The sequence below is a fragment of the Salarias fasciatus genome, chromosome 16 (genome assembly GCF_902148845.1).
Source record: "Salarias fasciatus chromosome 16, fSalaFa1.1, whole genome shotgun sequence".
NCBI lineage: Eukaryota > Metazoa > Chordata > Actinopteri > Blenniiformes > Blenniidae > Salarias > Salarias fasciatus.
In genome coordinates this window covers 12,324,534-12,338,464 of record NC_043760.1, presented here as the reverse complement: position 1 = coordinate 12,338,464, position 13,931 = coordinate 12,324,534, and the positions used below count along the sequence as shown (strand labels likewise).

The following is a 13,931-nucleotide window of genomic DNA, read 5'->3' as shown; positions in this document are numbered from 1 at the left end:
TATTTTTTTACCAAAAGAAAGCACATCTGTCCAGTCAGCATTTCTCAATCTGAAGCGTCCAGGCAGAGACGAATGGGACGCCTGATTGCATCGACTTCATTTTACCTGTGGGAGCTAAAGCTTTTCCCAGTGACTGATTCCCTCCTGCTTTTATTTCATCTCATTTTTCGATCTTGCAGGGTCCTATCGGGCCGAAAGGTGACAGAGGAGACCCCGGTCCCGCGGGCTACGGTCTGAAGGTATTGGGGTTTGTCCAGCATCACGTGATCACCTCAGCCTCGGAGCTTTTGTTGAATCGTGTTTGTTTCAATATGATCAGGGGGAGAAAGGTGAACCGGGCCTGGTGATCGGACCTGACGGCAATCTCTTGCGTCTGGACGGTCTAACGGGTATGAAGGTGAGCCTCGCCACCTCCGAACAGGTGTGCTCTGTTGCAGTCATAAACCAATCCTCTTTTATTTCCCCATCCTGCAGGGAGAGAGAGGACCTCCAGGACCCGCCGGACCCGCTGTAAGTGTTATTTCAAAAGCTTTTAATTCTCCCGTCAGGTCACAGACCCACTGATGATTTATTGTTGCAGGGTCCGTACGGGCCTCCTGGACTGAAAGGAGAAATTGGAATGCCTGGGAGACCTGTACGTGCGCTTTCTCTCTCTTATTTGTCGGCGTATTTTCACAACGCTATCCCATTTTGCTGGCTGTGTATTTTTACATTATTCGTTTTTTTAGCTCTTTTTTTTTTCTTCCTCTTTTATGCCAGAGAATTAAAAAAAAAAAAAAAAAAAAATCAATGTCTTTCCCTCCTCAGGGCCGCCCTGGTGTGAATGGATACAAGGGTGAGAAGGGAGAGCCAGGCGGAGGCGCAGGCTTTGGCTACCCGGTGAGTTTCACAGATGTTCCCTGTAATGTTCGGCAAATCACAGATTAAAGATTTCACTGGGTAGATTCTCATATTCTGAGACAAGAATCAATGCTATAAGCATCGATTCCTGTCTCAGAATATGAGAATATACCCAGAAGATACTGAACATGAGTAAAAAGCTTTGCTTTCGTTAGGGAGCTCCCGGCCCTCCAGGACCACCCGGACCCCCCGGACCTGCCGTTCCTCTGGATCGCTTCAACGTGAGCGCAGCCGATCCTGAAACCACGAGCTTTTAAAAATCTCACATTGAACTCTAAATCTCTCTCTGTTCACACCGGTTGTCTCCTTCTCCTTTGACAGCGCTACGATGACAGCTCCAGGAATTACCCAGGTACGGCGTCCCGGCGCTCGGCGCCCGTTCGTTTCGGCGCCGATACAAAAACAGTGAGAATAAGTCCTTGGAGCGAGGGATCGGGGTGGAGAAGTTAAGTCAGTGTGACACCGGAGAGAGAGACTCTTACAGGGGGTTTAAACGTCTGCCGAGACCGCTCCGTCTTCATTTCCCTGGATGTAGATTTTACTGTCAGGAGATTAATCCGTCAGGATGAGATTAGAAAAATGAAGCGATAGACCAGAGAACACGTCACCGTCAGTGAAAGTTACACCGCCAATTGACTTCACTCTGCTCAATGTGTTGAGTCTTTTTGTTGTTGTTGTTGCAGCTGTGAAAGGAGAAAAAGGAGAGCGTGGGGACCGCGGACTTCCAGGAATCCCAGGTAAACCTTCAACCAGATCAACCATCAACCTTTCCAACTTCAAATTTGCGGTTTTAACTACATCTTTACTGTCTGTATTCAATAAAGCAGGGACACAGGCAGTATTTTTGAGAACTAAAGCGTCTTCCTTTCTTCCAGGAACGGCCTCAGACCTGGACTACTTGTCGCTGAAGGTAAACTCGCTCACACTGACACCGGCCGTCAGCAGGAAATGAACCGCAGTCTTCTTCTGACACAAAGGGCGAGCGTGGAGAGACAGGAGTCAAGGGAGAGAAGGGAGAGCCCGGCGGTGGATATTACGACCCACGGTTTGGTGGAGCACAGGGCCCGCAAGGGCCGCCTGGCAGCCCGGGTCTGCCGGTGCGTTTCGTCGCCACGTGTTCGTTCACTCGATCAAAAGCGACAATCTAATAATGCAGATCTTCTCTGTGATGCCAGGGGCCAAAAGGAGAGTCTCTACCAGGGCCGCCTGGACCCCAGGGACCACCAGGGCCACCAGGGGTTGGTTACGATGGACGTCCGGGTCCTCCAGGACCGCCGGGGCCTCCAGGACCTCAGGAGTCTCCCTCTCTTCCAGGACCTCACAGAAATAATTACCGTAAGTAACGTTTCCCTTCCTGACTCATTAAAAGGATTATTTCATTAGTTGTTTTGTTAAATATTAAAATCTGTGGGAAATGTGTGTGACGACTTTGCAGCTGTCAGTGTACCCGGCCCTCCAGGTCCGCCCGGACCTCCGGGAATCCCGGGTCTCTCGGCGGGGGTAAGTAGCGCCCGATCGCATGTCTGTCAATTGATCTCCCCGCCGACTGCATCTCATGCCCCCGTCTCCATGGTTACCGTTGGTTTCCCCACAGGTCACGGTCCTGCGGTCGTACGACACGATGCTCGCCACCGCCCGGCGCCACACGGAGGGCAGCCTCATCTACGTCATCGACCAGGCCGACCTGTACCTGAGGGTGCGGGACGGACTGCGGCAGGTTATGGTACGGCCCCAGAAAGACTCCCAAACTTTTTAATGCTATCACAGAGCTCAGAACAGGTATTTAAAAGTGAGACGTTAGTTTAATGCAGAGACTTTAAAGCTGCTGCTTTAACTGATTTTTGGCTTCAAGGCAGGGGAAAAAAAAAAAAAAAAGACATCAAAAGAAGTTAACACAGCAACCTCCACCACGTCGCAGGATTATAAAAGTATAATGTGCCAATAATGACTTTATGTAAGAGATACTAAAGCTCTGTTTCCTGTCCTCTCAGCTCGGAGAGTACAATCCCTTCTTCAGAGATCTGGTGGGTTCAGCAGAGGAGTGAAACAGATCAGATCTGCGTGGAAGTGTGTGGACCGCTTCATAATCTGGGAATTGGTGTTTTAGGAAAACGAGGTGGCAGAGGCCCAGCCCCCGCCGGTCATCCTGTACCCCCAGTCCCAGGACCAGTCCCAGAGCAATGGGGCCGGGCATTACTCCCACAGCGGCGCCGCCATACGGCCCATCGAGCCGCCGCCGCAGCCCCCCGTGGAGCCCAGATACCCCCCCCAGTACGACCCCAGGTTCCCGGACCACAGGAACAACGGGCAGACCGACGGGAGGTTACCCATCCAGCACAACGAGAACAGATACCCGGTCACACCGGCCAGGCGGCCGCCCGTGCCGGGGCCCGCCGTGCACACCGACACATCCGGATCCGGAGTGAGTGGATGCAGGAGAACTCTGAGCTATAAATATAGCATCCTTATTTTCTTTTGCTTGTATTCAGCTGTTGCATTTCCAGAAACTGAAGTTGCAAAATTAACCATTTACACATAATTCCTCCCACAAATGTCACAGTTTCTTTATTTTGCATCTTTTTTTTACATCTATGCTGCTGGATTATCTGATAGAACAGCCGTAGTAAAGAGATTTTGGAAGTTTTATGGACTTTTTGAAGCCTTTCAATGAACTGATAAATGGGCGCAGTGGCGTCTGAGACTACAGGCCACAGAAGCGGTCTTGAGATCAGAAGTTCACAAGTTCGAGGTCTCTACTGTAATTTCCCTGTGAGAGACCCTTGACCCTCATCAGATCCCCTGAGTGCCGTAATGTGGTTCCCCACTGCATCCCAGAAATAGAGTGGAAATATAACAGAGGCTGGTGTTGTTATGAATAATTTGAATATGAACCTAGCTGTGTTCCTGTCTTCCTCAGCTGCACCTCATCGCCCTGAACGCCCCTCAGTCCGGTAACATGCGAGGAATTCGCGGCGCGGACTTCCTGTGCTTCCAGCAGGCTCGAGCTGTGGGCCTGAAAGGAACCTTCAGAGCCTTCCTGTCCTCCAAACTCCAAGACCTGTACACCATCGTCCGCAAGGCCGACAGGGAAAACTTCCCCATCGTGAACCTCAAGGTAACAGATGACAGTTTGATCACTAATAAGTTCACACGTTTCCCAGAAAGCTTCAAATAATCAGTGGTTTATGTAGAGAGCAGAATCATCCAAACTATTTTCTTTGGCAACCACAACGATGTTGCAAGTCTCTGAAAATGAAACTTTTTCAATGCAATGTTTGGTACGTTCACTACAACATCATCTGCATACGTGGAGACACACATTTTGTTCCATACAAATTGAGAACAACAATGACACGAGATGAAGAAAAAAGCTTAACCGCTGTATGTTTACATCGTGCTGTCTTCAGCGGAAGTGCATATGTGGTTGTGTTACCAAATCACAGCACCAACTAGTGGTCTGACGTGGCATTTCTGTGTGTACAGTGATAGCTTTGAAAATGTTGTGGTCTGAATGCGAAGCCACATGACAGCAGTGCCGTAAACTGTCTGTCAGCAATATACAAATGCAGGAGCCTTTAAGAGAAAAACAATGGGTGTTTTTCCAACCAGGAAAATATCAACATTCAATATCATAAAAGACTGAAATGCCGTAAATTATTTGTTTCTATATGCTTTGCATTCATACTCTACACTTCAACATGTCTGACCAATCGGATGGAACCTTTCTGGTCTAGATTGTGTTGACAACTGATGGTGTTTCACTTAAATATTTCAACATCTTTGTGATTCTCATTAAAGGGGAACGGTCGTTTTTACAATCTGGACCTTATTTCACATTCGTCACAACAACATTTACTCACCCGTTTGACTTTCGTGTGATTTGCAGTTGGTTCGGAGATAATTAGATGCTCCCATATCCATATAACGGCAGCGGGCGGGGCACCGACATGCAGCCGTTACAGACGCTCTTTTCTCTTATGTTTGTTGTGGGGTGGTAGATACATGTAAATTTATTAAGTCAGCATCACTTAGCGCTATTGGGAAGTCTGTAAACCGGCTAGATTGAGCAACTCTCCGGGAACTCTGAAGCGATGATGTCATCACACTGCGCCGCTGCGCACATTCATTCTGTTTGTTTACATGGAAGTAGCGTCTCTGCTCTGCAGTCAGACCACGGCATCTCGATTGGCTTTTTTAGTTAGTCAGAGTTTATTTCCAGCTGGTTGTAACTTTGGCACAATGGTTCCAGTGTGCATATATCCTGGCTGTGAAAGTGAAATGACCAGCTGGACGTCACTGAGCTCACAGGCTCCCACTGCGTGACCGGGATTTATTGAAGCTATGGCGAATAGCGCTCAACACGGACCCCAGCATCAAAGTTCCAACTTTACCACATTTGGATTATCGGGGGTGTAGTGCCCACTTCACATCGGAGGACTTCTTCCCAGTTCAGGAAAGAAATGAAGGCCAGAAGATCCAGAGAATGAACCTCAAAAAGAATGCCATTCCAGCGGCTGCAGGAGGAGAACAGGTCGAGGTAACAAGACGCTAACGATATTCATTTTTTTCCTTTACTAATGTCTAGAGGCTGGGATGTTTACTGTTTAGTTCATTTGAGCAACAACAAAGGATGATACAAGTATATCTGTCAATGACAAGAGTTGTACATAAACAGTAAAATATTCTGTACACTGTTGCTCAAAAGGAGTAGGAACAAGTTTATAACATTTTAGCCAACTCTAGACATTAGTAAAGAAAAAAATGAATATTATTAGCATCACGTTACCTCGACCTGTCCTCCTCCTGCAGCCGCTGGAATGGCATTCTTTTTGAGGTTCATTCTCTGGATCTTCTGGCCTTCATTTCTTTCCTGAACTGGGAAGAAGTCCTCCGATGTGAAGTGGGCACTACACACCCGATAATCCAAATGTGGTAAAGTTTGAACTTTGATGCTGGGGTCCGTGTTGAGCGCTATTCGCCATAGCTTCAATTAATCCCGGTCACGCAGTGGGAGCCTGTGAGCTCAGTGACGTCCAGCTGGTCATTTTACTTTCACAGCCAGGATATATGCACACTGGAACCATTGTGCCAAAGTTACAACCAGCTGAAAATAAACTCTGACTAACTAAAAAAGCCAATTGAGATGCCGTGGTCTGACTGCAGAGCAGAGACGCTACTTCCATGTAAACAAACAGAATGAATGTGCGCAGCGGCGCAGTGTGATGACATCATCGCTTCAGAGTTCCCGGAGAGTTGCTCAATCTAGCCGGTTTACAGACTTCCCAATAGCGCTAAGTGATGCTGACTTAATAAATTTACATGTATCTACCACAACACAACAAACATAAGAGAAAAGAGCGTCTGTAACGGCTGCATGTCGGTGCCCCGCCCACTGCCGTTATATGGATATGGAAGCATCTAATTATCTCCGAACCAACTGCAAATCACACGAAAGTCAAACGGGTGAGTAAATGTTGTTGTGACGAATGTGAAATGAGGTCCAGTTTGCAAAAACGACCATTCCGCTTTAACAACAGGACAGAAGTCAAGAACACAGAAGCCACAAACCAAAAAGAAGATGAACAATATCTGTGTACTCGCCATTGTTAACCTTTATAGGTTACTGTTTGCTGCGCGTGTGTGTGTGTGTGTGGCTTCTTTAAAAAAAAAAAAAAAAAAAAACCGACAGCACCAACATGTGGCCTCTCATGCTAACAACACTATTTTTAGCGTTTCTGTGTAAACGGACATCATTTTCAAAACATTACCTCATAAACGCAAAACTTTTCTGAAATGAAAACACAAAGCAGTGTCTTTATATTTAAAAAGACGTGCAAGCAGGGCCTGAAGTTGGGAACAATTGATCTAAACTGTGTTTTTTCTTTTTCTTTCTAAATAACAATACATAGTAAAAGTGATTGTAAGCCTCTGCCTCTCTGTTTCCCTGCAGGACCAGGTGCTGTTTAACAGCTGGGAGTCTATCTTCGGTGACAACTCCAACAAAATGAGGGAGAGCGTCCCGATCTACTCCTTCGACGGTCGAGACATCCTCAGGGACAGCGCGTGGTGAGTCTTTGTCATTAATGCAGATCCCCGTGGGCTCACATTTACCGGATTGCCAGTTTTTTGTTTTTGTTTTTTTTTTCTAATTTGGCTTTTTATGTGTTTTTTTTTTAATTCCAGGCCCGAGAAGATGGTCTGGCACGGATCGAGTAACAAAGGCCACCGGCAAACGGACCACTACTGTGAAACGTGGCGGGCGGGCGACCGCGCCGTGTCGGGCCTGGCGTCCTCGCTGCAGAGCGGCCGCCTGCTGCAGCAGAGCAGCAGCAGCTGCTCCGGCTCCTACATCGTCCTGTGCATCGAGAACGCCTTCACGTCGCCCTCCAAGAAATAGACCCCGTCCATTTTACTCTCTCATTCGGTTGTTCTTCGCCCCTTTTAGCCTTTTTTTTTTTTTTTTTCTCCAGTTTTATTTTTGTTTTTAAATGAGACGCCCCATGAACTGGCCCGTGGCTCTCTGCCTGGCATCGTCTGCCCCCCGCCTCCCTCCCCCCCCCTCCATACACGCCAAAGAGATGGGTCAAACAGAGGGGTGCTGGTCCTTTTGCGTGGGGGCATTGGCACATATTTTCTCATATCGGGGGCAGCACAGGAGAAGAGAAGCTAAAAGCCTTCTCGAATAATACCTTTGTTGTTTTTTTCTAAAAATCTGTACGTTATATGTTTGTCATTTGTGTTCTTTTTTTTTTCACGTTATTGATGTTTTATCTTTTGAACTGTTTTGAATTATCCATCGTGTCATTGTTGTTTTATTCTCCCTCATAGGTAACAATCATTTCAGCTTTTTTTTTTTTTTTTGTTTCTCCCCAATTTCAGTTTAGACTCGTGGGGTGTGTGACGGGGTACAGCAAAAACGTTTAGGGACTATTTTAAATTTAAATAAAGATAATAGATATTTATTTTTAAATGAAGTTATGTAAGGACAAACAAGAAAAAAGGAAAGTTTAATAATGCTAACTACCCTCGCTAACTTTGTACTCATTGTGCAAGAAAACATAAGAAACCCAGCCCTCAGATTTCAAACTGTGCCTTATTACTCACCCTGGACTGCATTACAAAATAAGCTCGTACTGTACATCCAGCCTTCTTCTTCTTCTATGCAATATTTTTTGCAGATTCAGATTCATTACATCTCTAAGTGCTTTTTGAACGCTTGTACATCAAACCACAGTGAATGACCCTTTTGGACGCGGCGTAATGAGTAATCTTTAAATCCAGAGGGCACGACGTGCGCCGAGCTGAAATTGAGCCTTTTGATTCTGGAAATGATTTTTTTTTTTTTTTTTTTTTAAACCTCAATCAGCGAGCGAGCTGAAGTGATCAGTGATTTGCTGCTAAGCTGTGCTGGAGTGACTGCTGTCACGGAGGTCAGGGGCAGGAACCAAGCAAGTAGCCTCGCATTCAATTTTCACCATTTTCAGCCACGAACTCAGCCTCAGTGCTACTGATGATGTCTTGACTGAACCTGTGGATTTCCCCCCATTTTTTTTTTTTTTTTTTTTTTTTTTGTATAACAAATTGCGCTGTACTGTTTCTTCTCCCAGGCACTGAATTAAAGTCTTTTTCAACCAGTCATGCGATGGAGTTCACACTGCTCGCTGCGTCGTGTCAAATTCTTTAACAGAAGATGGAGGCTGCTGATCGTGACTCTGCTTCTGTTAGCGGGAAAATGCTCCGCAGCAATGCAGATTATGTTACTCATATATGAAAACTGTCATTATTACAGACCAACTGGTAGCTTCAGCCAAAGCTGATGTTTTAACTGTTATTTTATCATCAGACTCCAGTTTTCTACAAGATCTTAGTAAATCTGAAATGCAAGATGGTGTACTTATTGTCAGGGAAGGGTGGACATGGTTGGAAACAGCACTCAGGTAAGGTGAGCAGGAGACTCTACCTCTGACACAAAGCAGGTTGGATCCATGCTTTCCACTGTGCCGAATTCTAAACCCTAGCAGCAGAAATCAGGAAACCATTTGTGCGACAACATTTTCCAGTGAAAAAGAAGAAACTTCTGATGTGCCTTGTGGGTCCGTTTACACAACAACTTTGCTCAGAGTCACTGAAAATGGCTCCCAAGGCAGACCTTTTTGAAAATGCTCAATGGAATAGTTTAGGGAATTGTTCCTCTGCAAATGGGCATGTGGAATGGCGGCGTCCTGAGTGACACGATTCTCTATCAATATTCTACTGGAACTTGGCAATTTAACAGTTGAGAGTCAACAGTATCAGCAATCCAACTTTGCTGTCGGTCCATTCGAATGTCTCCTGTTCACTACATGTTCTTGCATTGTTAAAGTTCATAGTGCATCTGCATTTCGTTTTAGTTTCATAAAAATAAACGGCACCAACTCAAGGCCTGTCGTTCTAACTACATCATTTTTAGCATTTCTGTCTAACTGGAGACGAGAATTCCAAAGACAATGCATTTTCACTTGAAACACAAACATAACAGGGCTTGAAGCCCATCAGATTTGACTCTGCTTTCCCAAAAGTCATGATCAGATGACCTGCTGTGTTTTTGAGCTCTGAGGTTTCCTGTTCAAAAGATGTTCTGCAGAGCTTAGGTACAATTGGTGTTGATTTGGGCAAAATTGTTCGTGTTTATCTCCTTAAGACTGAAATAATCGCAAAACATCCCACTGTCTAAGTATTCAACTGCTGACAATGAACAAAGGGGAAGTCCACAAGAAACACTTTATTAGCTGCACTGCAGATCCCTCACTAGCGTTCTGCACAATGATGCCTTCTATTTGGATTTGGGTAATTTTATTTCCTATTCAAAAGTTATCGCTTATGATCCAAAAACATGCAGCGCTCTGATCGAAGTCCTGTGTGACAACATACACTAGAAAACCTCACAGCCATTTGGGCCTCAGGACAGCGTTTCTTAAATAGAATTAGCAGGCGATCGTGGATATATTGACAGCTCATCCTCAAGAAAAGAGGATTTCTGGTAGGAGAACTGATTTGGGTCACCAGTCATTCTGCATGTCTTAATAAATCCTCTTAAATCTCTTCCTTAAAGTTAGGAGGCGTTTCAGATAATATTTGATTAAGAAGATTTATATAAATTACTTAAAAAGTTGACCTAATTTGAAAGTTACTTCAGAACGATAAGGCAACACCAAAAAGTTTCCCACCTTTTTAGATAGAAAAAGTCTTGTCAACATTGAATATCTCAGGTACAGGTGAGTGTCGGGTCTGCTTCTGGACTTCTGGAACTTTAATCAGGTAAACTATAACAGTGTTTTCACTGCTAGATCCAAGGTCTCAATTTAGCAATGTAGTTTTATTTTTTACCAAACTAAAAGAGATGTTTTGAAAGAGACTTAAACTTCAGGTTGTGTTCTGTCATTGCCTTCTTTGTTCCTTTTTCCTGGTCACACATGAATTTCATTGCACAGTAGCGCCCCCACAGGTCACCAGTAGTGTTCATCTATATTCTACACATCCTTAAACTCTCAAGAGATAATCCACATAACACATGTAATGACAGTAGAATATGTTCAGAGGCTCCATCTGTATCCGCCTTTCAGCGTCAGGCACATCTGGGACTTAAAACCCCGTCTGCACAGCGGTGAAATCCATTCATCAAAACTTTTCCTTTTTTCACAAAAAACACTGTAAATATAACAAAAGTTTGTTTACTTGTTACATTTTTAAAGGGTGACGTAATCAACCCCCCACCACACCCTGAGCAATTACAAAAAAAAGGTGAAGAAAAAGTTGAAGGAACTTCGAATCACACACTCCCTGGCGCCATCTTTTCGCCTCCTGCTCACTTCACACACTTCACCTTTGAGTATATTGGAAGCAGGATGTTCATGTTCAAAAAATAAATACACTTTTACCATAATTTTCTGACAAACATGGACTAAATGCTGAATAACGAAATTTTAAAAGTGATTAGAATACTACAGACTCCTGAATATCAAGATGCTCCACATCTCTGCACAACGCCTTCGTGACGTCGATGCAACATTTTCACTTAAAGAGTTGTCACGTGAATGGGCCCTTAGTCTATAATCTACAACAAACCTCCATGAGTACTATTCATTTGAACAAAAACTAAGACAAAATGTATTGGTCAACACCCACTTTGAGCCAACTAAACTTCGATACAACTTTGACGGGAGATCTAGTTAACTTTGGGATTTGCGATATTTTTTTCTGGATTAAATACTTGAAGCATGAAGGCATCATCTTGAACAGCTTGTCACGAAAGAATCCAACGTATCAAATCCCTCCCCTCCGATAATAAGAAAGCGGGATACACTAAAAATAATCAGTAAATGCAGTCGCTCCCTACCCGATCCCATCAAATCTGCGGCGCAGACTTACGAGCGGGAGCCGTGAGGCTTAAATTAATTGAGTGGGAGGGCTGAGCGTCGGGAGCCACGCCGTCCCTGGTTGAAGGCAAAATAAACTGGCGTCATAACTCCTGTCCTGTTCGTCTCCGTCCTTGCTTGAGTAAACCTTCAGGGGGTAAAAAAAAAAAAGAGAGAGAGAGAGGAAAAAAAAAGAGAAAGCCTTCTGAGTGTGTCGTATTATCTATTTAAGTCTTCCTGACTGAGTGAGGCTGGAGTGGGAGGGGAGTGGTCGGGATGTAATAACCCGCAGCTGCAGAGCGCTGCCGCCCGGGGACGGCTATATTTAGTGGCTGCTTAGCAATAACTAAGTACAGTGGAACGATCCAGCGGCGGTAATGATACAACAAGGTGACAACCAGATATCGGGGGGGGTTTAATTACATTCGGGGCGGCGGCGAAAAGCCGCGGTTGTCAGATCGGCGGGCTGTGTTTATTTGCCTCGCTGTCACATTAACCCCGATCCGACATTGTCTGAGCGCCGCCACACTTTGTTCCTCCTCCAGAAATAAGCGCGTGTAAACCGACTCTCGCCAGAAACAATTAACGAAACACCTTCAAGTATGACATTTGTGTTCATTTGAATGCCTGGAAGTCCACCAACGTGCCTTCACTTAAAGGGTAATAAGGAGTCCTGAAGCAACATTTGTGTACCGTCTCGCATACTTCAGGCCTTTATACGCCGAGATTTCACATTTCACTGACATTTAGGCAGATAATGAGTAACACTCGCCGTGTATTTAAACCCCCTCGTGGATCTTCTGGCATTTAGGTGTAGTTTTTTTTTTTTCCTTTTTCCTCCTCTATCTGTCTTTAAATATTTGATGAGGAGGATGTTATCCGGAGTGGATATTCCTGGCATTGAGCAGATAGGCTTTGACCACCTCTTCATACCTGCACTTTGCTCTGATGTGCTGTCGCTGCATTTGGGATGCAGGATTTCTCAATTTGTTCAGTATCTTGAAGAGAAGAGCCACCGCTCTGCCAAATCCCGCCTTTAAATTTCATCCATGTTGCTCAAACCGAGCCACGAATCAGCACCGAATCCCACATCTCTTTGTGTTTGTTGTGATAAAACCAAACAAAGCTAATATCAGATCTGTTTGTGTGTTCCGTTCCGCCCCCTCTGCGCCGGTGCGACCTCTGCGATGCGTTCGGGTCGGGTCCTCGGCGTCTTGTTCGCAGCCTCGCACAGCTCACTACCCGCGGTCATCAGTGCAGCCGGCTGCATATTGGATGTGACATCTCCTTCCATCTTCTAATGAATTTTTTATGTATCTTCCTCTCCCACACACACACACACACACACGCACACACGCAGGAATCTACGTTACTGTAAATGAGTGCTGCCTTTTGAATGGGTGACCCCTCGGCTCGGTTACGGCTATAGATTGTTGCGCTTTAAGCTCCATATTGAGCGGATTTGTTTCAGACTCGCATGCGACACGACTGCCTGCACAACACAGCAGCACCAAGAAAATCATGTCAATAGGACAAATAAGCATTAAATTACTTCTATAATTAAGAATCGGGCATGTTTGTCCAATATCAGCAAAACCCACAGTATGGATCTTTTTTTATTTATTTATTTTTAGCTCTCTTTGTCCAGTGAAATTGATTTCAGATGCAGACGGACATGCAGGCTTCACTCGCTGCTTTTCCAGCAGTTTGGTGCTACAGTTGTTTTCCACATATCTGGACAAGTTATAATGCACTCAGGCATCGATTTTCAGGAGAACCCACTAAAGTGTCATTCATCAGGGAGCGGCGGGAAAACCTGCAAGCTCCACCTCACTGCTGATTTACTGAACAGAGAGATCCTGCGCTCACTTTCATCCATGCTTATTTTAAAGGACTGATGTCAGAACAGCGTTTATTTGTAGGCTGAATTTAATGAATGAAACAAATCTCATGAAAATGAGATTCTTCATTTTAACTTATAAACATTTCCTTTCGGCATTCTAACAATATTGTTTGCAGCGTCTGAAGTTTTTAACATTATATGATCACATTGTTTTAGATGTGTTTGAATCATATATAGGAAAACTCCTCATTCTCATGAAATTCTAATTTTAAATATCCTGTAAAACTTTGAATATCATTAATGACCATCACACATAAAGCTTATACTATCATTGGAATTAATTTAAGTCACAACAACAAAAGAGTTGACCAATATGTTTAGAGAGGTACATTTTCAACCCTCAGGTTTATTGAATAATGATTAAGTTTTGTGTTATTCCAACTTTAAGATTTTTTTAAATTTTGTGTAAAAAAAAAAAGCCTAAAATAATCACTGTGAATGCGTTTATATTTTTTAATCAGCTTATGAATCCATTAAATGCAGCCCTTCGTATTTATGACCTTATTGGTGGCTTCATTAAGGATTGTTTATCTTAATGCTTCTCAATCCTAATAAATTAGATTATTGGCAAAATATTATTATGGTAATGGCTCAAATATTTTACATTATCTGCTTTATTACATTGGAAAATACCAACATGATTCTATGTTTAGTTGTTGCAATCCTCAATATATTGAAGCTATTGATAAATATTCTATATGGTAACAATGAATTACAAGACAACACCACTTAGA

General features: G+C 44.2%; 1 protein-coding gene across 2 annotated transcripts in view; it reads left to right on the top strand.

The window, feature by feature from the left end:
* Positions 1-7,342, top strand: part of col18a1a (collagen type XVIII alpha 1 chain a) — a 76,908-nt gene extending 69,566 nt beyond the window's left edge. For both annotated transcript variants that reach the window (XM_030111449.1, XM_030111448.1), the window contains 18 exons: positions 180-239; positions 320-397; positions 475-510; positions 581-634; positions 808-879; positions 1,056-1,121; positions 1,222-1,252; positions 1,584-1,637; positions 1,776-1,810; positions 1,878-1,997; positions 2,076-2,235; positions 2,336-2,400; positions 2,495-2,623; positions 2,892-2,924; positions 3,008-3,322; positions 3,818-4,015; positions 6,851-6,966; positions 7,084-7,342. In XM_030111449.1, the coding sequence (XP_029967309.1) occupies positions 180-239; positions 320-397; positions 475-510; positions 581-634; positions 808-879; positions 1,056-1,121; positions 1,222-1,252; positions 1,584-1,637; positions 1,776-1,810; positions 1,878-1,997; positions 2,076-2,235; positions 2,336-2,400; positions 2,495-2,623; positions 2,892-2,924; positions 3,008-3,322; positions 3,818-4,015; positions 6,851-6,966; positions 7,084-7,297 (1,836 nt within the window). In that variant the 3' untranslated portion in view covers positions 7,298-7,342. The remainder of the gene's footprint in view (positions 1-179; positions 240-319; positions 398-474; positions 511-580; positions 635-807; positions 880-1,055; positions 1,122-1,221; positions 1,253-1,583; positions 1,638-1,775; positions 1,811-1,877; positions 1,998-2,075; positions 2,236-2,335; positions 2,401-2,494; positions 2,624-2,891; positions 2,925-3,007; positions 3,323-3,817; positions 4,016-6,850; positions 6,967-7,083) is intronic.
* The last annotated feature ends 6,589 nt before the right edge of the window (positions 7,343-13,931 follow it).